Consider the following 24,584-nt stretch of genomic DNA (forward strand, 5'->3'; position numbering starts at 1 on the left):
CTTATGCAAAGACAGGAGAAAATCAGAAAAAAATACGATGTCATAAATGTGTGGTACAGACAGTGGCAGTCTAAGCCAGCATTCCTCAGCAGTAAGGAGACTTGGCAAAGAGATAAAGAGATGGGGGACGGGGGGGAGGGGGAAGGCATCACTAGAGCACATGGCGTCTAGCAGGAGGCATTAAACCTGCAGCCAGAAGACAAAGGGCAATGAGTGGAAGCAGGGCTCCAGTTCCTGTTTAGAGATCAGAAGCAGAACTAAAAGTCCTGAAAAGAAACAGAATAAGTGAAAAGAACTGAGTGGTGTACAAGGAAGCAACCCCCTCTCAGAAATAAGACAGAGAGATAAACCCAGATTCTAGAACCTCTAGTACCAGAAAGTATAACTTGGTACTAAATTCTCTAAGAACTAGAGCTTACTAGGCATCCTTGCCAAAGAGCAGGGTTAGCCTTGGAGTTAAGGTGTCAAGTTATGGCTGCATGCCAGAACTATCAGGGGAGCTTTTTGTTCTTCCAGTTTTATTGAGATATAATTGACACACAGCACTGTATAAGCTTAAGGTGTACAGCATAATAATTTGACTTACATACATCATGAAATGATTATCACAATAAGTTTAGTGAACATCCATTATCTCACACAGATACAAAATTAAAGATACAGAGAAAAGAAATTTTTCCTTGCGATGAGAATTCTTTCATGTATAACATATAGCAGTATTAATTATAATGATCATGTTGTACATTACATCCCTAGTACTTATTTATCTTATAACTAGAAATATGTACTTTTTTACCATCTTCATCCAACTCACTCTCCTACAAACCCCCGCCTCTGGTCTGATCCACAAATCTGATCTTTTTTTCCTATGAGTTTGAGTTAGAAGTATAATTGACCTACAACACTATGTTAGTTTCTGTTATGCAAGATAGTGATTCAATATTTCTATATATTTCAAAATGATCACTGCATTAAATCTAGCTATGATATGTCACCGAACATAGGAATTACATAGTTATTAACTATATTCCCCACACTGTATATTTCATACCTATGACACATCTATTTTGTAACTAGAAGTTTGTACCTCTCAATCTCCCTCATCTATTTCTTTCCTCCCCACACCATCTCTGGCAACCATCTGTTAGTTCTTTGTATCTATAACTCTGTTTTTATTTTATGTTTGTTTGTTTTGTTTTTCAGATTCCACATATAAGTAATATCATACATTATTTATCTTTCTCTGTCGGACTCATTTCACTTAGCATAATATCCCTAGGTCCAACCGTGTTATTGGAAATGGCAAGATTTCATTCTTCTTTATGGCTGAGTGATAGTCCACTGTGTGTGTGTGTGTGTGTGTGTGTGTGTGTGTGTGTGTGTATCTTGCATCTTTATTCATCTATTGATGGACAATACTATTGTGGAGAATACTTCAATAAATATAGGGGTGCATATATATTTTTAATATATTTTTAAGTACTGTTTTTTTTTTCCTTTGGATATATTTTTTCTTTGGATATATTGCTGAATCATACAGTAGTTCTGTTTTTAATTTTTTGAGGACTCTCCATACTGTTTTCCATAGTGGCCACAAGAGTTTACATTCCCAACAACAGAGAACAAGGGTTCCCTTTCCTCCACATCCTCAGCAACAATTGTTATTTGTTTTCTATTTGAGAATAGCCATTTTGACAGGTGTGAGGTGATATCTCATTGTTGTTTGGATTTGCATTTCCCTGATGATGATAGTGACGTTGAGCATCTTTTCATGTGCCAGTTGGCCATCTATATGTCTTCTTTGGAAAAATGCCTATATATATCCTCTGCCCATTTTTAATGTTTGTTTGTTTGATGTTGAATTGTATAAGTTCTTTGCATATTTTGGATTTTAACCCCTTATCAGATATATCATTTGCAAAGATCTTTTCCCATTCAGTACATGGCTTTTTTGTTTTGTTGATAGTTTCCTTTGCTGTGAAAATGCTTTTTGTTTGATGTAGCCCCATTTATTTATTTATGCTTTTGTTTCCCTTGCCTAAGGAGACATATCCAAAAAAATATTAAGACTGATGTCAAAGCACATACTGCCTATGTTTTCTTCTAGAAGTTTTATGTTTTCAAGCCTTAAATTTTAGTCTTTACTACATTATGAGTTGACTTTTGTGCACAGTATGAGAGAGTAGTCCAGTTTGATTTTTTGAACATAGTTGTCCAGTTTTCCCAACACCAGTTATTAAAGAGGTTGTCTTTTTCTCATTGTATATTTTTGCCTCCTTTGTCATAGATTAATTGCTCATGTAAGTGTGGGTGCATTTCTGGGCTGTCTATTATGTTCCATTGATCTATGTATCTGCTTTGTGCAAGTACCATACTGCTTTGATGACTGTAGCTTTGTAGTATAGTTTGAAATCAGGGAGTGAGTATGATACCTATAGCTTTGTTCTTTCTCAAGTTTGTTTTGGCTATTCTGGGTCTTTTGTGTTGTTATACAAAATTTTTATTTATTTGTTTCCATTTGCATGGAATACCTTTTGCTATACTCTTGCATTCAGTGTGTTCTTTAGCTCTGAAATGAGTCTCTTATAGGCAGCATATTGATAAGCCTTGTTTTTTATCCATTCAGCCACTCTGTCTTTTAATTGTATCATTTAGTCCATTTACATTTGAAATAGTATTGATAGGTATGTAGTTACTGCATTTGGTTAATTGTTTTGGGGTTGTTTTTATAGTTATTTTTCCTTTCTTTCATCTTCTTTTGTTCACTTCCCTTGTGATTTGATGACTATCTTTAATATTATATTTGGATTCCTTTCTCCTTTTTGTGTGTATTTATTATAGATTTTTGGCTTGTGGTTACCATGAAACAGATAGATAGACAAACAGAAAGACAGATAGATAGATAGATAGATAGATAGATAGATAGACAGATAGATAGGGATATATGATAGATAGGTAGATAGATAGAAAGACAGATAGATAGATAGGGATAGATGATAGATAAGTAGATAAACAGATAGATAGATGATAGATAAATAAATAGATGATAGATAGATAGACAGATAGATAGGGATAGATGATAGATAGATAGATGATAGATAGATAGACAGATAGACAGGGATAGATGATAGATAAATAGATAGATAGATAGATAGTTGATAGATGATAGATAGATAATTCTAGGTTGTTGATCTCTTAAGTCCATTTTAACAACCCTGCATTTTTACTCTCCACTACCACATCTACTGTTTTGGACAGCATATTTTACAGCATATTTTACATCATTTCATTTTGTTTATCTCTTAACCACTTATTGTGGATATAGATGATTTTACCTTTTGTTTTGTCTTTTAACCTTCCTACTAGCTTTATACATGGTTGATTTACTACCTTTATGTATATTTGCCTTTACCAATTAGATTTGTCCTTTTGTAATTTTCATGTTTCTAGTTGTGGCCTTTTCTTTTCCTTTTGTTTGTTTGACTGTTTGTTTTTTCTGGCACACAGAATTTTAATAACCCTTGTAATACCCCACACACCTTCTTAGAAAATGCCAAGTATGTTAACAAAACTCCTTACTGTACAGGAAGATAATAACATTTGGCTTCTTCATGTGGCCACACTCCTTCGTTACTGGACAATGACACTGGTCAGAGTGCCACCCAGATTTTCCCAGTGTGGGAAATCCCTATCTGTGACAATAAATATATAAATTCTGCTTGCTGTAACACCTGGTTTGTGTAGGTTCCATTTGCCCTATTGGTCACAAATGAGCTGTTGATACCATTTCTGACCCCAAATAAATAAAGTCCATTAACAAGTTGTAGCATGATGAGAGGGCCTCATGTAGAGAACTTGGGCCCCTTTTTCTGAGTATTATCTGCAGTCACCTGAATCAGAAGCCAACGAAGGGGTTCATCCAGAGCAGCAAGGGGGAGCCTCCCAAAGACTGACTTCATCTCTTCCCACTGCAGCCTCTGCTCCCACTCAGGCTTCTTACTCTTCAGCCTCTCCACCTCCGTTTCATCATTGCATACGGAGTGGATCTGAGTGCCAAACATCACTGCAGTGAAACTGAAAAACAGCAGACCCTCAAGGCACAGGAAGATCAACAGAATTACAGTGACTACAGATGAACAATCACTGCATTCAGTCCACTGCTCTTGGATGCAGGGGATGAACTGCAGCCCTCAGAGCACAAGTGTGTGCATGAACGCCAGCACGAAGTACATAGTGAAGAGCACAAAAAAATCTCTGATTCTTTTCTCCAACACAATTGTTCAGCCATGGCAGGGATGATCCATTTTTCAAATACATCTTTTGCAAATACTGCAGTTGTGGGTGTGCTCAGGCTTGATACAGCAGCACTTGGGGTACTTGTAGATCACTTCTTCTGCAAACTCTTCAGTTTGCAGGCTTCAGCTGCAAACTCTCCATGTATTCTTTAATAGCATTGCCTTTAGGTACTGCTCCAGGGCCGGTGAGCATAGTCCTCAGGTAAGATGACAGGGCAAGCATCACCAGGCAGATAAAAACGACCCTGTTGACCACAGAGTACCAGAAGTCTTTAGAAGGCAGCAGCACAACTAACATCACCATGAAGTCCAAGTACATAACCAGAAGCCACATCATGATGGTGCAGATCATGCCACTGCTGTCACAGATGAACTATAGGAGGATGAAAAGTCGTAGTTGTCATTTTCAGTCAGGAGAGGATGATGTTTGACATCCCAGAGCCAGTGTCCTGATGATGGCATGGTTTCCCTCACAATTTATTTCTAAACATTTCTTGTGCCTTTTCTTCAGAATCTTAAGGTGCATACTGTCCCATGTGATAGAATGCGAGGCCCAGGTGGGGTCGCCCAGCACCTTGACTCCTCCTGGCCTGCGGCAGCGGCAACATCAACTGCAGCAGTGGAGGCAGGGACACATTGTACAGCAGTGCTCATGTTCAGGCCAGAGCCGCCCACAGCTCCACTCAACTGGGTCCCACGGGCTAGTGAGAGGGAGGCTGCCACCGAGCACACGTGAGAGCCAGAACCCACCCTGGAGAGCTGGCCTTTTCTTTTTTATGTAGAGAAGTCCTTTTAACATTTCTTGTAAGGCTGATTTGATGGTGCTGAATTATTTTAGCTTTTGCTTATCTGTAAAACATTTGATCTCTCCATTAAATCTGAATGAAAGCCTTGACAGGTGGAGTATTCTTGGTTGGAGGTGTTTCTCTTTCATCCCTTTGAATATATCAAGTCACTCCTTTCTGGCCTGCAGAGTTTCTGTGGAAAAGTTAGATGATTTCCTTATGAGAGTTCCCTTACACCTAACATTTTGCTTTTCCCTTGATGCTTTTAATATTCTCTCATCTTTAATTTTTGCCATTTTAACATTTTAACTTTTTGGAACACACCGAGACACACTGTAATTAAAATGTTCTTTTTGCCTAACTTGCTGTAACCCTTTTTGGGTTGATCCAGTTTAGGATACTCTGTGCTTCCTGGGCCTGGATATTTCCTTTCTCAGGTTAGGGAAATTTTCAGCCATTATGTCTTCAAATATGTTCTCTGACTCTTTCCCTCTCTCTTCTCTTTATGGGACCCCTATAATGCAAATAATACTATTGATGTAGTCCCAGAAATCTCTCAAACTTCCTTATTTCTTTGTATTCTTTTTTTCTTTTTTCTGTTCAGCTTCAGTGATTTCTACTACTCTGTCTTCCAGCTCGCTGATCTGTTCCTCTGTATCGCCTAATCTATTCTTGATTCCTTCTAGTGTATTTTTTATTTCAGTTATTGTATTCTGCAGCTCTGCTTGGTTCTTTATATTTTCTAACTCTGTTATAAACTTCTAACTTCTCACTCTGTTCATCCAGTCTTCTCCAGAATTCTTTGAGCATCTTTACAATCATAACCTTGAAATCTTTATCAGGTAGATTGCTTATCTTCACTCCACTTAGTTCCTCTTCTGAGGTTTTATCTTATTCTTTCATTTGGAACATACTCCTCTCTTGCCTTATTTTGCCTAAATTGCTGTTCTTATTTCTGTGTATTTGGTAGGTTGTTACATTTCCTGACCTTGAAGAAGTGACCTTTTGTAGGAGAAGTCCTACACATTCCAGCAGTGCACTCCTTCCTGGTCACCAGAGCTATAGGTTCTAGGGTATCCCCTATGTTGGCTGCATAGGTCCTTCTGTTGTAGCAGGCTGACTGCTATGGGCAAGTCTGGTAGGCATAGCTAGCCCTCAGCTGGGTTGTTTGTCAGGCCCTGCCTTGTACAGAGGCTGCTGGCCACTGGCAGGTGTGGCTGGGTCACAAGGTGACTGGCCGCAGAGCCCCAGATGGTCCCAGGGCTGGTGCTGGTCAACTGGTGGGCTGAGCCACATCTGGCAAGGGTGGTTGTGGGGACGGGGTTCCAAGATATAGTGTCAGCCTGCTGACGGGTGGGGCTGATCCCTGACACAGCTGACTGTAGGGTCCATGGAGCCCAAAGCTGGTGTCAGCCCACTGGTGATTGATTACTTTAGGGTTAGTGTCAGTGCACTGGTATGCAGGGGCAGGTCTTGGGCCCATTAGTGGACAGGGTCCCAGGGTGGCTGTGGGTACAGGGAGTCTGGGGTTGAGTTCCTGTCAAGGTAGCTACTTAGCTTGAGGGTCCCAGTACTGGCACTAACAGGCTAGTGGGCAAGGCCAGTTCCCAGTGCTAATAATCTATAGGAAGGATTCCAAAATGGCACTTGCCAGCACCAGTGTCCTCATGGTAGAATAAGCTCCCCAAAATGGCTGACGTCAATATGTCCCCAGGGTGAGTTCCAGTTTCCTCTTGCCTCTTTAGGAGACTCCCCAAGATCAGCAGGTGTGTCTGACCCAGGCTCCTTTCAAATAACTGCTTCTGCCCTGGGTCGCAGAGCATGTGAGATTTTGTGTGCACCATTTAAGAGTGGAGTCTCTATTTCCCACAGCCTTGTGTGTCTTCTGAAAGTAAGCCCAGCTGGCCTTCAAAGCCAAACATTCTGAGACTTGTCTTCCTGGTACAGGACCCCCAAGACTGGGGAGTCCAATGTAGGGCTTGGACCCCTCAGTCTTTGGGAAGAAACTTTACAATTGTAATTATCCTCCCATTTGTGGGTCACCCACTAAGGGGTATGGGTCTTGTCTATACTGCATCTTAGCCCCTACTGCCCATCATGTTGTGGTTCCTTCTTTACATCTTTAATTGTACAAGATCTTTTCTACTAGTCTCTTGTCTTTCTTATCAATAGTGCTCATTAAATGGTTGTAATTTTGGTGTGCCCATGGAAGGAGGAAAGCTCAGGATCTCGGTCATTCCCCCTGGGGAACTTATCTTTAACATACAAGTTTTCAGTCCCCATTCTAGATATGATGAATCAGAATATTTGGATATAGTGTTTACAAGCCTGTTTTTAAAAATTTCTCCAGATGATCCTACTGTACAATCACTAGTGGAATCTACTCTTCTAGAGTCTGGAGTAGAAACAATTACTTCTGGGATTAGAATTCAAAGCAATAATACAAAAGATATCTCTCTAGGAAGGGCAAAAGCATAAATTCATAAATGTTAAAATAAATATACATATATTCAGAGTTGGATTTTCTTCCTTTTTTCCTAGTGTAGCTCTGGAAAATGTTCAATCTGACCAGTATGTATGAGTCAGGAATTATTTCAGCATCCTTGCTTATGAATATCACACGTGTTTTTTTCTTCAACTGGTTGCTATATGTGCTCCACTGGTTTCTTTTCACATCTATCAAAAACACTCCACTTACATCAAATAACATTCTATCTCATACCATCAATGATTCATCTCTTCTGTGGGGACTCACAGCTGGTTCTTCTGACTCCTCTTTTCTACATGGGAAGTGAAGCTCAATCCTTCATATCTCCAATCATTCTCTATCTCCCAACAATCTACTCCAACCAAGTCTGGACCACAACAATGGGGAATAAGAATATAGAAGCTGGGCTTCCCTGGTGGTGCAGTGCTTGAGAGTCTGCCTGCGGATGCAGGGGACACGGGTTCGTGCCCCAATCTGGGAAGATCCCACATGCCGCGGAGCGGCTTGGCCACTGAGCCATGGCCGCTGGGCCTGCGCGTCTGGAGCCTGTGCTCCGCAACAGGAGGGGCCACAGCAGTGAGAGGCCCGCATACCGCAAAAAAAAAAAAAAAAGAATATAGAAGCTGCCCACAAATGCTACAATAAAATTCACATGTATCACAGGGAAAAATTCTGACTAATATTTCCAAATCTACATCTCCTTTCTTCACAAAGGAAAATTACCATTTCTTATTGTAAAGTTAAGATCAGACTTGGTTGAAAAGCAGGATAGGCCAGGAATTGGAAGTTTGGGCTCAATCATACTACATTTGAAATGAATCTCTTATCTCACTTTAACTACCTACCATTATGGGTAACAGAAATAGGGAAAGAGAACTCCAAAACACCTATAAAAATCATCCACAATACATAATCATAGCTCCCCAAATGGAAAATAAAACATATGAGAATTTTTAACAGAACAGGCTCATAAAAAACAAATACAAAGATCCATATTTTTGTTTTTGAAAATAGACTGTGAGATAATAAAGGGAATACATCATATAACAAGCCTTAATTTGAATAACATCTTTATTCTGACTCATAAAGTTCTGTTCATCAAATTAATTTAAATAAATGGTGATAGAAATGCTGTCAAAACACTTAAAATTGACTGAACATCTAAACCCAAAGTTAATAAGAATGAAAACTCATCTAGCATAGAACCTAGGATATTTGAATTTAACTCTAATCTTACTTAAAATTTTCATTAATTTTCAAGATAATTAACTAGTTATTAAAATTTATAGCCCAGTTAAAGTTAGAGATTTGTAGCAAAGAGCAATAAAATCAGAGAATATAAAGGACCAAAAAACAAAAAGTAGACCTAAGATAAAAATAATTAATTTAATGAATAAAAGGCATAAAATAAAAAGGGAAAAGAGAGGGGAGGAGAGAAGGTGGTGTGTTCATTTGAGCTAAAAGATTCAAAAGGAGTGAACACAAACATATGGTATTTAAATTTAAAAAGTAAATATGCCAAATCACTATGAATTTGTTCCAAGAGATGGTAAAAAAATGACCTATGAGTTTCACATAGGAAGTGGTATGGGCCCACATCATCTTTCTCACATAGTAAGGAAAGAATAAACTTCTTGCTAACTGAGAGAAAAAACAAAAATTATTCTTTGGTAATAGAAGCAGTAGAGAGGTCAATAAGTATTGCAGCAGACTCTTACATCACAGCCTCATAGTCTCCCTGCCTTCCCCACAAGCCCATGTAAAAAGGCTGACCTAACTGTGCTTTCATTTCTTCTAAGTCACAGGTAATTTTTCCATGTTAGGAATTTTGCAGATATTAAGTGGAAATTATACTGTTTCCTGAGAAAAGAGCAATGGGAGATTGTTTAAGAGGCTTACAAAACCTGCTTATGAAAATGAACTGAGTAAAAGAAGGTTTCGTTAAGCGAGTTTGACTCACTGGCCATTGATAGTGTTGAAAGGAATTCAAACCACATTAATCTGAAGATGAGGGGAGCATAAGCATATTAACAAAGACTGATATTTTGAACATCTTCAATAAATAGGATAAGTTATATCACTTAGAAGTTATACCTAAACACATAAAATATTTCATTTTCTACTATATAACAGTGGCTGACTCCATTCCAGGGGCTTATTTTTACCAAATCAAAGAGAAATATTCTGCCTGTTAGCACCATGGATAATTTCTGGTATGATTTTTAATCATACCAGAAATAATTTTTTAAACAGTTTCTAAATCAGTCATAAAATCTTGGAAAAGCACTCATAATGACAAAACAGGAAAATAATATTCTTAACTATAGTTTGTATATGTTGAAATTATAAGGAGATAGCAGGTGCTGTTTTTGTTTATTAAAACTTCAAGGGAAAAGGCACATCTATTAGAATGACTAAAATCAAAACAATCTGACAAACCAGTTTCTGGAGAGAATGAGGAATAAGTGATAACAGCCATTTTGGAAGACATTTTGGTAGTTTCTTACAAAGCTAAACAAAGTGCAGCAATCACACTCCTAGGTGCTTACCTAACTGATTCAAAAACATGTCTACATAAAAATCTGCAGGTGTATGTTTATAGCAGTTTTATCCATAATCACCAAAAACAGAAGTAACCAGCTGTCTTTCAATAGGTGAATGGATAAGCAAACTATAGTACATTATTATGATGGAATACTATTCAGAGAGAAAAAAGGAATGAGCTATCAAACCACACAAAAATATGTACTAAACCTAAATGCACACTGCTAAGCAAAAAAACAAAGAAAAAAAACAGAAAAAGTGTGAAAAAGCTACATGCTATTATAATTCCACTTATATAACATTCTGGAAAAGGCAAAGCTATAGAGTGTCAAACAGATTAGTATTTTCTAGGGATTTGTTGGGGGAAAAGAGGTAGGGTTAAAAAGGTGAAGTACAGAGGAATTTTAAGGCAGTAAAAGTATTTCATATGATATTATAATGGTGGATACATGACACTATGCACTTATCAAACTCATAGAATTATACAGCACAAAAAGTGAACTTTACAGTATACAAATTTTAAATATATATAGAAAAAAATTTATATATGTATTTGTATATAAATATATTTATATATATACATATGTATATCCCAGAAATGGAATGTAAGATCCCAGAATGGAATGAATTAGCTATCAAGTCACACAAAGAATATAACTGTATTACAAACTTTTTTACAAGTGCAAAAAAAAACTTCACTGAAGGTAGTAGAGTAGAAAGGTGCTGACCTAAATAACCTTGGAAATGAGTGGAGTCTGTAAAACTTCATACATAAATCCATACTCTGAAATTGCACACAAACACTGTACTCTAGTTGATAAAAATCATTTCCCATAGGAGCATGTAATAACAATTCTGAAACAACTATACTCCTACACTGCAATTGAACAATTATGTAGCCAATGGCTAAACAGAACAAAGTTTCTCACTGCTGGAGTAGGAGGTTACAGTAAGCAAGGGGGAAAGGTCAGAATGATCCATACGATAATGGGTTAGAGTTGAAGACATCAGTATGAACTCATATTTAGCATAATACATAAATACAGAAATATTTATAGACAGGCATATATATATATATAGCAGTTAATATACACATATATATTTCCTTGCTCTGTCAACTGAGAGAGCCTAGAAGCAGCAACACCCCAATAGCAATGAGTACACCGAGTACCCAGATTTTGGTTTCCAACACCATTCTCCAACAAAAGGAATCAGGACTCCATTGAGACTCCTTTAAGAAATGACTTTGAGAAATGACTGAGGCAGAAAATATACAAGATGAGTCTGGAGCATCTTATAATACAAGATAGTAGGGAAGTGCTCAAAACACACACACAATAATGATGGACATATGTCAAAGTACACAGCAGACAACTGAAAGCAAGCTGACTAGTACTCTTCAAAACCATCAAGGTCATCAAATACAAGGAAAGACTGAAAAACTGTCACAGCCAAGAGGAGTCTAAGGAGACCTAACAACTAAATGTAATATATCCTGAGTGGGATGCTGGAACAGAAAAAGGACAGGTAACAACTAAAGATATCTAAATAAAGCTTGAAATTTAGTTAATAATAATGTATCAATACTGGTTCATTAATTGGGACCAAAGTACCATATTACTGTAAGCTGTCAATAATAGGGGAAATAGGTGTGGAATGTATGAGAATCTTCTACTATCTTCATACCTTTTCTGTAAATCTGAAACTATACTAAAATTAAAAGTTTATTTTTTAAAAACTTAAAGGGAAAAGAAAAGTAAAAACCTACCTACTAAAAAATTCAGAAAAGAGAACAACAGGCAGTCTGAAGAATTTAGGATGTGAGAGGTTGCTCTCCCACATAAAGAAGAGGTCCAGGACAGAAAGCTGCTAGTGATAGGGCAATAACACATTAGATATAGACAAAGAAGATCAAAAAAATAAGAAAGAAAAACTGTCATGTTTTTTCAGTAAAGAAGAGAAGCTTAGTGTGGAGAAATTTAGCAGGATAAATGGGAAAAGGCTTGTTATAAGATTCAGAAGAAAATGCTCCCAAGAGAAAAAAATATCTAGGGGAGTAAAGAAAGCCCTCTACATTTCTTCTCAATATACTTGTATCTTCTAAAGCTGGTCTGCATAATTTAAGGATCAGTTTTTATTTAAATGTTTTATAATTTTACACATATTGGAGGCAGTGAGACACTCAGCAGTCTCATTCCTTTTCAGGCCTACCTACTACATCTAATCACTTCAGAAAAAAGTATTCAAGCAGAGAGTAGAAAAAAGAAGTTATTTTTAATTTACATAGAATAACTACTCAATTCTCTACTAGGAATTATTAAATTCCTAAATTTAATAATTTAGGCATTATTAAATTCCTATTTAATAATTTTATAATTATTAAATTCCTAAATTGAATAATGCCTAAATTATTAAATTCCTAAATGAGATACTTTGACAATATTCCTAAGCTTAACCATTAAAAAAAAATCAATGGCATTATAAATACAGCCTTTTGCAAGGTTTGTGCTAGGCCAATGACATCTAACATATTAAATTAAGCCACCAAATCAGCTTGAAATCTTGTGGCCAACAGAACTGGCATAGGGTTTACTACAGCATAACTATGAAACCATGTTTGTGTCATGAGCCAAACACTGTCACCCTTAATTTGCACTGTCAACATCTGAAATCTGAAAAAAAAATCTAACCTGTAAATGATTCAAATTACAAGGAAACTGCATTCTCCTTAATACCAATGATAAATAACCAAACTTTTTTGATACTATCCTTATGCAAGCAAGTTTCCCTAGTACACTTTCAAGTAGTAATGAACTAAGTAAAATGCAATACAATGACAACTTTCATAATTCAGAGAACTAGAAAGACTTGTGTAATTAGCATTGGAGGTGTGATGTAAAGTCAGTCTTAGTCCAATGACCCTTGAAGGCAGCATGAAGCAGGGAAAGGTTTGGAGTCAGACTGACCTGGTTTTAAATCCTGCTTTTGTGGCTTGTCAGCACTGACAAAGGAACTTAACAAGTTACTGTATCAAAATATGTTTCTTCATCTATAAAAGGGAGAATATTGACCTCCCAGTTCTGATGCAAACATTATTTTGTGAATATTCAATAATAGGAGCAAACACTTCAGCATTTGTTATTTATCAGGCTGCTGTAAGTACTTTATATAAATTAACTTATTTAATCTTCCTAACAACTCTAGAAGGTATGCAATTATATTATCCCCATTTTACAAATGAGAAGTATCTAGTATGGAAAAATTAAGTAACTTATTCCAGTTCATACAGTGAGTAAGTATGTTTTCATAACTAAGTAATCTGGCTCTAGTTTTTGCTCTAAATTACTACATTATAATATCATTATTAAATCAGTTAATAAATCAGTTCCCTTCCAGCCACCCTAACTCCAATTCATCTCATTAAAATACTGACACTATTTACTTTTAATTTACTTTTAATGAAAGAGAAAACTGATCCGTTACCAAGTTACAGTAATAAGAACTATATTGAACTATGTTAAATATCCTATGATAAACCATAATGGAAAAGAATGTTAAAAAAAGAATATACGTATATGTATAACTGAATCACTTTGCTGTACAGCAGTAATTAACACAACATTGTAACTCAACTATACTTCAATAAAAAAATAAATAAAACACCATTTGTCTCCCCCAAAATAGAACTATATTGGCAGAATTTATTTATTGCTATCAATATTAATTCGTCTATAAAAATAAGTGTTTTTTGTACCAACTAGTTCTCCAATATGCTAAATATGTTAAATATATTCTAATTCACTAAACAATTACATGTTTTAGAGTTATTCTAAGGAAACCCTCAGGTAACCTTAACCCTAAAGTAAGGCTAACTAACTCTTCACAGTTTTATGGCCAATTACAAGGCTGTCAAGTGCACATTCAAAATCACAATAAAAGCAGAAAAGTACATACAAGTCAACATGTAAGCAATAAACTATTGCTTATATAAAAACAAGTGGCAACAAAAAGTTCCATACCAGCTAATGATTCTGGAATCAGTGGCACTTTATAGGGAGCTCAAGTTACACAGTATTTCACAAAAATATTGTGAGGTATATGCACCAAAGGTCATCCACTCCATTCTCCTCACTAGCATTTTCCCAACAAATAATCCTATGAAAACATTACTCTGACACTGACTTTAAATGCTGACTTTCTGGAGACAATAAAGCCCCACTCTAACAGAAGACCTTTAAAACAGAAAAAAACTTTAATGAATATTTTTTCACAATTCATGTCCTTCACCAATTATTTTGAGAGAAAATGCACTTTAGCCAAGGCAGTATAAAACTATACTTTGTTAATACTTAGTAAATAACTGACGCTTATTAAAATAGTAAACCTCTGTTTGCTATAATTCATCAGTAGATGAATTACCTTAGATCTCTCATTTCTATATGATTTCTGTCCTACTGTGGAATGATTTTATCCTACACCATCTATATCTTATGGCTTTTGATGAAACACCCACAACCCCTTTAACAGTATCAAAACCTGTTAAAACTGAAATCGTCATAATCCTCATTTATTTTAAATTGTATTACGCAAAGGGAGCTAAGCAATATATCATCCTTCTCCCTTAAGTCTCCCTATTCAATTCTGTCTTCCTTTCCCCAACATTACCTAAATCCAAGATACAGGATCAGGTGGCAACACTTCAGCAGAAAACACAGTATACACCCTTTAATGCTTTAGCATAGATGCTTCATTGTACCAATCAACTGTTACAATTTCCAAGAAAATACTCAATGCTGTACCTCATAAGACTATAAACACATATTTTTACTTAATTGGAGCTAAAAATGAGCTTTGCAGATTATGCCTGGAAAAGGCTTACATTTTTCAAACAACTAAAATTAGAAGATCATTTTGGTATGTACAAGATGTACTAAATAAAGCAGTACGTTTAACACTAAAAGCCTCCAGTAGGGAGGGCATTGTTCACAACTATCTCTCTTTGTATATCCTTTTTTCCAGAGTTTAGAAACCTCCTTAGAGTACTGTACTGCATTATCACAGTGAATGCCAGAGCACCAAAATAAGGAATAATCTGTACTTAATATCCCTAATTTGTAAATAATGAGACAATATAACAACTGGTTTCTAAGCCAACAAAAGAAAATCAATGACAAAAATGTTGATGTCTAGAAATAGTTCTTTACCATTACTACAGAGGGCATAAACCACTCTGTAATGTGCACATGTTTCCAGGGAGTCCTAAGGAAGAGGCAATGGAACAAATGCATGACAGAAGCATGACTGGTCTTCTGCAACAAGCTTTCTCCTTCTCTTCAGGTTTCTCTTTTTATTCCATGCCAACCACTTAACTCAAACTTCAACCTGCAGAGCTGGTAAATGATCAAACTACCTAGAGTTTATACTAAGTAGATAGAGATGGTCATTTTGAAAGGAGAAAAATTTGTTACTCTGATCATATTTTCTGACCTATGACTTTAAATATTTTTTGATGATAGGTGAAATATAAATAATATTCAGATGAGTGAACAAACACAATTCTAGTCTTTACTATAACCTTGTAATATGTTAAGAAGGTGAGAGAAATATGTATCCCTCAAATCCAATCCACCAATATTCTAACCACACCACCCAAAGCTGGTAAATATAAATCATAGAGTTGGAAAACTGCCCTCTGGCATCCACAGACAGGGCTTCCAGGCATCAACATTTTCCTTAAACTCGTTGAAACTCTATTTCTCCATGCTAAACTCCCCAACTCAGAACAGGTCCTCTTTCTTTACGGTGTTTTTCTTTTCAGAGTTAATCAATTTTTGCATTTGCATAAATGATTGCACAGAGACTTTAAATGTAATTCTTTGTAAAAGGTGAGATCTAAGCAAACCAAGATTAATCATACTTCAGTGACTTGTTAAAAATAAAAATAAAGCTTACATTGTAAGCTGTCACCTTTGTCCTCAGTCTATATTTCAAGAATTATGATAGGACATAAATTAAGAGAACAGCTACGTCCTAGGCACATAATCACCTGTTGGATACATGCCAGCGTCTTGTGAACAGGAGGCAGTCATTTACAAGATTGTGCTTTTTACATTTTGAGAACAACCCATCATTATTTACAGGGAAAAAAATTAGACCTAATATCTGTTTTCCAGAAAAATTTAATATTTATGGAAATCTAAACCCTGTTATACAGTCCCCTTCTAAATTATAAGTACTTATTTAAAAACTACTCTTTCCCTAATACCATCAGGTAGCATACTGCCTGCTCTTCTTTTCACTCACTAACTTAATCTATCAACTAAGCTATGTTGGGCCAACAGTATCACCTGGTGTTTACTATATCAAATTGTCTGACCTAGAGTTTCTTGTAGGAATTGTGTACACTTATTTTCAAGTCACAGTTCAGAAAAAGTCTTTAGTACTTCTTACATATTCATCAACTTGTACACCTCTTACTCCCTCTAACTCAGCGATTCTCAAAGTAGGCAGCATAAGGAAAGGAAAGGAAAGGAGATGTGAGGGGCAGGGAATCATTTAGAAAACTAGTAATTAAAGAGAAGTTTTTCAATATATTAAAAATCCCTTGGCCAAGATTCTGATACATCCGTCTTAGTGGAACATCATCTCACCTCACCTTTTCAAAAATCACAATGCGTCAAAAGAAATAGATATCACTTATGAGAGAGTCCTGGGAAATACAAACTCAGAAAACTATAAACAGTTCTTGGGTAATGCCCAACCCCACCCCACCTTTACTCTCACCCCTTATCTTCTCCAATAATGTTGACTTGTGTAGTATGACATCCATGCAGTTGTACTAAGATTGAGGTAAGTACATCTTTTCACTGCCCATTATTGTCTTAGACAAACCACTTACATCTATATGCCTCCCCTCACAAAAGGTCCATGTTCTTATTATAATATTTTATGCTTAAAAAAGTTACCTAGGAAGAAAATGTAGTCAATGTCTAGCTGGAGTTCCAGCTTGAGTGTTAAAGCCAGGTCTGCCTCTGGGAGTCAGATATGTTTAGAAAAATCTGGTAAACTCATGCATTGAGGTCACCTGGAATCTGTTTGTAGGAGGAACTCAGGTGTCTCCAGGGAAAGTACTTACCCTAAAGGGAAAGAAAGGGGAACAAGTTTTTCCTAGTCTCCAAAATCTGATTCTGAGAGAGGTGATTCTGAGTTTTGTATGGAGTCAGTGACTAAGATTTGCTGTTCCCCCCCACCACTCCCCAAAACTCCATGGATTTCTGTCTGAGTTCTGAGGCAAAAAGAAGATTCCAAAAAAATTGAAAGAGGTATCTTTCCCAAAAAACTATGTAAGACAATAGAGCAAAAAATATTCCTGGTATGGTATCTACTTTGTGTATAATACAATGTACCTCTCACACACCAAGAACTTCAGATCATAAGATAGGACATCTCATTTATGGTACTTTATAGCTGCATGATTCAGTGCAGTTTATAACAGTATCCCTTAACATGTTGGGAACATCTAAAAACAGCCCTTTGCCAGAAATACTAGTATTTTCAAGGTAGACACCCCCCTATAAACAGGGTGCAGAGACTTCCATAGATGACCTACCTCACTGCCTTTGTAGAGTCCACTATGAGTACATGTGAGCCACCCTCCAGCCCCAACCAGGCATTCCAGAAATAGTAGAATAAATAATAATAAAGCATAGACTTTGAGAAAAGAGGAAGATCCCCAATTTTAACTGACAGTAAGAGCCAGAGAAATATGGATTACAGGAGACTAATAATACTCAGATATGAATATTTAGAAAAGTTTGCCTGGAATGTAATGTTTTCCAATCTCCAACTAAATGGCATGCATGTAATTTCCATTTAAACATCATCAGAAGTATTGAAACTAAGTCACTTGAAGACAAGGTCTTGGTCTCAATTCACCATAGTCTCCAAATCTCTCTTTGGTAGAAAATGAAACATTTACTCTTTTTTACTTTTCCCCCTTCCCCTTACTCATTCTCTCTCAACCTTATAAATATATAGTTACTATACCGAGTACGTTAGCAGTACACTGAAGAATTCCTGAGACATCTTCAATGTCTTCTTTGTTGGAATGGTCTGCATAGGGGCATCTGTTAGAAATATTGTAGAAATTCTTTTCTACATCCCTATAACTAAGAAGAAAACAAAATTAGTATATGGAGAAGTTTTTAAAAGACTCTGCAAATGCACTCATATACATACACAAAAGCATGTGTTTATGCTCTTAGCATAATGACATTTTCAAACAACTGAAGCTTTAAGACATAATTTCTGGCATAACCCATCACTAACATCAGAATAAGCAATGTGGACCTGGAACTGGAAGCAATCATTAACAAGAAAGCAATGTGTGAAAAAAATAAATGATAAGAACCAGAAAATACATCAGTTTGTATAGCTAATGTTTCTTTACTTGAGTGCTTCATAACTACTGGTAATTTGTTTCTATAATGAATTTGTCTAGAAAAAGAATAATTAACAGTGCTAATTCGGTGCGTTAGCACTAACTGTGTTGAAAGTAAACACATCTTAACTTCTATTACAGTCAAGAAATTAGCATGGATAACAAATAAGCAAATAAAGCATTTGGTGTCTGACAGAATTTGAATCATGGTCTTACCTTTTTCTATCTGTGAGACTTTGGGCAAGTAATCTAATCTCTGTTAGTCTAACTTTCCTCCCTCATGAAATGGAGATATCTCCTAGAGTTCTTACGAGGACTTAAAGATAAAATGCCTGTGTTGACTGAAACTTTTCCAGTTTCCTCTGAATTAGAGCTAAGGCACCAAAGCTGCAGAAAATAAAGGTCAAACGCTCCCACGTTTCAAAAGAGTAGCCAAGAAGACCAGACATCACCTTCAGAACTTAAGAAATGACTAAGTAGTCACTGCCATTGTCACCTCACCACCAGCATACATAAGCCAAGGAACAGGAAAATTTTGAAAGAAAATAATCAGAAGAATGAGTTATTGGCCTAGGAGGAGAGCACTGTTGTTATCTCCCCCCACCCACACACAAACACAAGTAAAAGAGAGAAGGGGAATATTCCCTACAGAGGACCAGTTGGTGAAAGAGGGATCTACTCTGATAGAGACTGAGGCTTAGGTATCTCATTCCTCCATGAATATCTGCTGAGGTGGTGGAATTCCTGATCATCCCTCTATACCTGACTGAATGGAATAAGATTCCAGGGAGTGTTATTAACCGGGAAAATAAATAGAGCCAAATTGGAACTGGCCTACAGTCCTACTATTTGGCAAGGCAAAAACTATGGGTTTCCCATGGGAAAATTCATATTTAGTGATATGGAGATACCACTAAAGAAAGGTGAGCTGGTGGTGTCCCATCCTATTGCCTTCCCTATCTAGAGGCTGCAGCCAGGGGCAGGGATTACACTAGCAAAATTGTGGAGTGAAATTCACAGAGAGAGAAGCTGAGGCATCTGAAGCAGTAAAGGCAGAGCCTGTACATGCACCTTGCTGAGGGCATCACAGCCAAGAGAGGATTATTACAACCAGCAGTGAAGTAAACGAGGCTTCTACTATTTCCCATTTTATTCATGCCCGATATAACACATCAGAAGAGAAAGTAATCAGAAAGGATTGGCCTAGAGCAGAGGAGTCAATAATACATGATATCACCTCTACATTGCATTCCAAGCTCCTCAGGCCAAGGTGTAACCCAGGCAGAGAGGGACAGTGAATAAGATTGGATATGAGATTGAAGATTTGAATTGGTCTGGAGTGGACTTTATACTCCCTGAAAGTACTTGGAATACAGTGCAATCTGCCCAACCTAGTATCAAAGAGGGCTCATCATAGCATGTTTGAAATGACTGGGGAGAAAAAAGTAAAAGGGTTTCATGTTTGTAAGATTAGACTCCAATAAACCAGTTAAGCAAAATGCTTACTACAGTTTCTAGAATGCAGGAATCACTCAGTAAAAGGTGGAATGGGGAGCACAGTCATTAAACACAGACAAATACAGGTTTATTTTTAAATCAAGTGCCACCATTTTAATCAGAGTGACCTTAAACAAAATATTTTTTCTCACAGTCTCAATCTCCTCATCTGTAAAAATTAGCTTAATACAGTGATCCTATGAAATAGATTGTTAGTATTAAATAAAATAACAGATATGAAGTGCCCAGTATATTACCTCAAAAACAGAGAGCAATCAATAGCTATGAGATTTTATCTAACTTGTTTTTATTCAGTAAGATAGATATTATATGTAAATATATCCAAAAAAAGCTACATCACTTTTTAGATAAAATACAGCCACAAAATCTGACCACGACAGCATAAGTAATATCACTGAAGCTTGTTTCCCAGAATAAGCAGGGTTAACACACTCCTAATTTCACTTCTAACGTTCTATTGAAATTATTCTAGCTTAATCCTTATTCAACTGTCAAAATAAAAAGAGAACAGAGGTTGGCTGTATAAAACAAACATAGAGCTCACAGTGATAAATGGAGTAATAATATACCTTTAGATGACTATAGGAAATGGTGTCCCAGACCAATATGAGTTTGGCAGCAGTCCTACCTGCGATATTAGCACAATGATGCTCATTCTGGCAAAAAGTATAAAATGAATGGCATGATACTGAATACATATTTTTCTATACTTTGATGTTTAAAATATATAATGAATTAAAATTACATCTCAGAAAGATGATCATGTTATTTTCTAATCATCGTTTTAAAGAAATCTCTGCTTTGTCTTCCCCACCATAGCAATCCGTTTTTGTGAGCTAAAGACCAGTAGGAGTCGTGTAGTATAAACATGAGTGAGAGCAGTTAGATTAGGCACTCTGGAGGAAGAAATTTAGATTTTAAAAAATCCAAATTCTCTGTAAGAAGAAAGCTGTAGCTGGAACATGAACTGGGCATATTTAACTCCTGATGCTAAACAAATGATTGCAGAGTTTTTTCTTTTTCTTTTCTTTTCTTTTTTTTTTTTGCGGTACACAGGCCTCTCACTGTTGTGGCCTCTCCCGTTGCGGAGCACAGGCTCTGGACGCGCAGGCTCAGCAGCCATGGCTCATGGGCCCAGCCGCTCCGCGTCATGTGGGATCTTCCCAGACCGGGGCATGAACCCGTGTCCCCTGCATCGGCAGGCGGACTCTCAACCACTGCGCCACCAGGGAAGCCCGACTGCAGAGTTTTAAAGGCTCAAGGAGGACAGGTAAAGGATACAGCAAGAGGAGAATGGGAAAGACAATCAACAAAAATTAAGGTGCAAAAGAGTCAGATACAATAGTGGTAATTATAATTCAACAAACATACTGATTACCTATGTATACCAAGCTGATTATATGACTTACCACATTATTATCATTAATATTTCATTTAAATATCACCCCTACCGTGCTATTATTCCCATGTTTAAAAATGAGAAAACTGAGACTCAGGGAGGTTAAGTAATCTGCCCATGATCATTCAAAGGCACAACCTGACTTTAAATCTAGTAAATCTGGTATGTCTACTTCCAAGCACATTTTCGCAGTCCATTGCTCTATACTACACAATAAAGCTGCACAGAGAGAAGGGCACAAGATAATGACAAGAATGACATCAGAAAAAATTGTCACCATAAACCAGATTTTCCTCAATCCTGAGTTCCTTTTGATTCCTAAGGTAAACACTGCCTGTCTCCTACTTATCACTTTTGCTTCTCACTATTCTTCCCACCCCACACTGCCCCAAAAGCTAGTCCATTCCCTAGAAGCTTGAGTTAAAGAAAGGCTAACATAAAGATGAACAGTCAGGGCCCTCTTTTCTCATTTTAGATTGAGGGAAGAAGACTGCATATGCAGAGTTTACACAGCAATCAAAATTTACCACAAAGTCAATCTGACACATTGTAGCAGAACATTAAGCATAAATGGAAAACTATGCAAATAAATGAGTATAATTTATGCCATAAAAAGAAGGATTTTGGATACTAGAACTATAGATTTTAGAACTATAATGGACCCTAGGGATTACTCATTTTACACTCCCTTCCGAAGCATAATTTATTCTTTTATCCACTATATACATACCTCTGTGTACATACCTCTAGGGTACAATGTATTAATTTATTCACACTCCTCCCTCCCCCCAAAAAACTGTTAGTTCCTCCTATGTACCAAGCATTTACAAAGACACAATAATGTAAGAGTAAATAAGATAAATAACCAAATAAGAAAATAAACAAGATAATATAAGCTAATGATAAGTACTATGAAGAGAGATAATAGAGACTAATGTAGCAGAAAATCACTGTGTTTGGAGATTGAGGTAGGGGATTGAAGATTACTTTAGGTGGGTGTCATACCTTCCTGAGGATATGACATTTAAACAAAAACTTACTATAAAAGAATAATCCATGCAAACATCTGGGAACAGAGCATTCCAGGTATATGAAATAGTATGTGCAAAAGCCTTGAGGCTAAGCAAGCTTTGGTATAGTTGAGAAACCAACAGAAGGCTGGAGTGGCTGGAGTGGAGTGAAAAGTGGGGAGTGGAAGAGGATGAAATCAGAGAGGTAAGCAGAGGCCAGATCACAGGAATAGCTCAGCTTTTATTCTATTACAGTAAGTTATTATATGGTTTTAAACAGGGATTTCAAAGCATGATCCCTGGACCAGTAGAATCAGCAGTATCTGGGAACTCCTTAGAAATGCCAATTCTTGAGCCCCACCCAGACATACATGATCAGAAACTACAGGAGTAGAAGCCAGAAAACTAGATTGGAATCTCTATCTGAGAGACCATGGTGACAGTGGAGATGAAGAGATGAAGATTTATCATACCGCATGAATAAATTATTTAAGCACTTATTTTCCCAGCTTGAATGATCTCTATGAATAAATAAATGGACAAGTGAATGGATAAGTTAAGGAACAGAATAAATGTTTAAAGATAAAGTTGCTGAAGTACAGAGAGGCTATCTTACTTCCTAACAAGAGGCTCCATCGGCTACTCTCTCCCAATCCTCCATCTGTCTGATCCTTTGAACAGCTGCTCACTTCATTCAAGTCTAGGTCTTGGAGACTAAAAAAAGCCTCAGAGAGCTTCTATGGGCCACTGGTATAAAAATTCATTAAGGCGCAAGACTATACAATCCTGGAGCTCTGATAAATAATGCAGATCCAAAGGCAGAGTATCAAAACAGAGGAAAGGGAAGATGGGAAGGTTAGCGGTTGGAGGCTGAATTATGAAATTAAAAAGAAAAAGGCTAGCTCCTACTCTCTGTTACCCATTCTGATTCATCATCCAACCCTAGACACCTAAAAGCTGAATTATTTCAAGACAAGCTTTAGGCAAAGCCCAATTTCAGGGATTAGGAAAAGCACCTCTTTCCCACCCTCACCTCCCCAGAAACATGTAAAATAAACTTTCCAGCACTTGCTTGCAATTGCCTGAAATCCCTTTAACTGTAAGAAACACATTCCTTTTCACAGTTAGAGATAAAATTGTGTTTTCTTAAGAGGAACAACACATATGAGTGAATACATTTTAATCCAAGTGTTAGCGATCATAGATGCTCTCCTTTTTCAGTATTGAAAAAAGAAATTGAGAGCAGAAAGATGGACTCTAAAAAGGCAAAGAGGACACTGGACAGGGAAACCATGGCCCTGTTTATCTTCATCAGCATGAGCACAGAAAAAGACAGTGAGCAAAGGCACTTCAAATCCTCAGAAGGTAGCCAACACCCAAGCAAAAATATGCTACTAGGTCTTAGAACCAGTAGGACATTAAGATACCTCTTTATATGAAAGTCCTATACCCTGTCTGTTCTTTAAATAGTGTCTGCAATAAACAGAACTAGGGAAAGACCATTTAGGCAATGAACAAAGAAATACCACAGGCTATGTCTACAGAGATTGAGAGGAGAGTTGAGGCAGTTATTTAGATGAAAGAGAACTCCATCCTACTAATGGAAAAAACAATTTTCTGCTGATTATAGTAATACAGTTTAGTTATCTAGTTTGATCATATTTATAAGATTCCCACTCTGACTTGCCATGAAGACATAATTTAGTTCACAAATAAGACTATTTCATCAGTCATTATTTGATTTCAAAACGGAGAGGGCACTCATAATTCCAGAAATAATTTGCATTTCATTACTGGTATTGTCATTAAAATCTTAAAAATAATGATGATAATAAATATGGGTAAACAAGCATGTAGTGCTTACCACATACCAGGAATTGTTCTAAATACATTGACTAGTTTAATCCAAACACCATACTTGAAAGCAGCAAATCCAATGAGAGTGATTAAGTTTTATTTTAGAGTACGTAGGAAGAGATTAACTTGACATTATTTATCTCCCTTAAAATAAACCATTTAAAACTACAAATACCCTCAAATTAAAAACCATCTCATGAGTTTAAATAATATGTTTTTTCTAGTACTGTACTCTTGAGGATTGATAT

The 24,584-nt window shown here is 36.7% G+C and overlaps 1 protein-coding gene and 1 pseudogene across 2 annotated transcripts in view; both read right to left on the reverse strand.

Moving 5' to 3' along the window:
* GUCY1A2 (guanylate cyclase 1 soluble subunit alpha 2) overlaps positions 1 to 24,584 on the reverse strand; it is a 430,852-nt gene that overhangs the window by 372,419 nt on the left and 33,849 nt on the right. For both annotated transcript variants that reach the window (XM_060018020.1, XM_060018019.1), the window contains exon 3: positions 18,159 to 18,280. In XM_060018020.1, coding sequence (XP_059874003.1) covers positions 18,159 to 18,280 — 122 coding nt within the window. The remainder of the gene's footprint in view (positions 1 to 18,158; positions 18,281 to 24,584) is intronic.
* On the reverse strand, positions 3,887 to 4,757 carry LOC132428985 (palmitoyltransferase ZDHHC7 pseudogene; annotated as a pseudogene).

This window comes from Delphinus delphis, chromosome 8, assembly GCF_949987515.2.
Source record: "Delphinus delphis chromosome 8, mDelDel1.2, whole genome shotgun sequence".
NCBI lineage: Eukaryota > Metazoa > Chordata > Mammalia > Artiodactyla > Delphinidae > Delphinus > Delphinus delphis.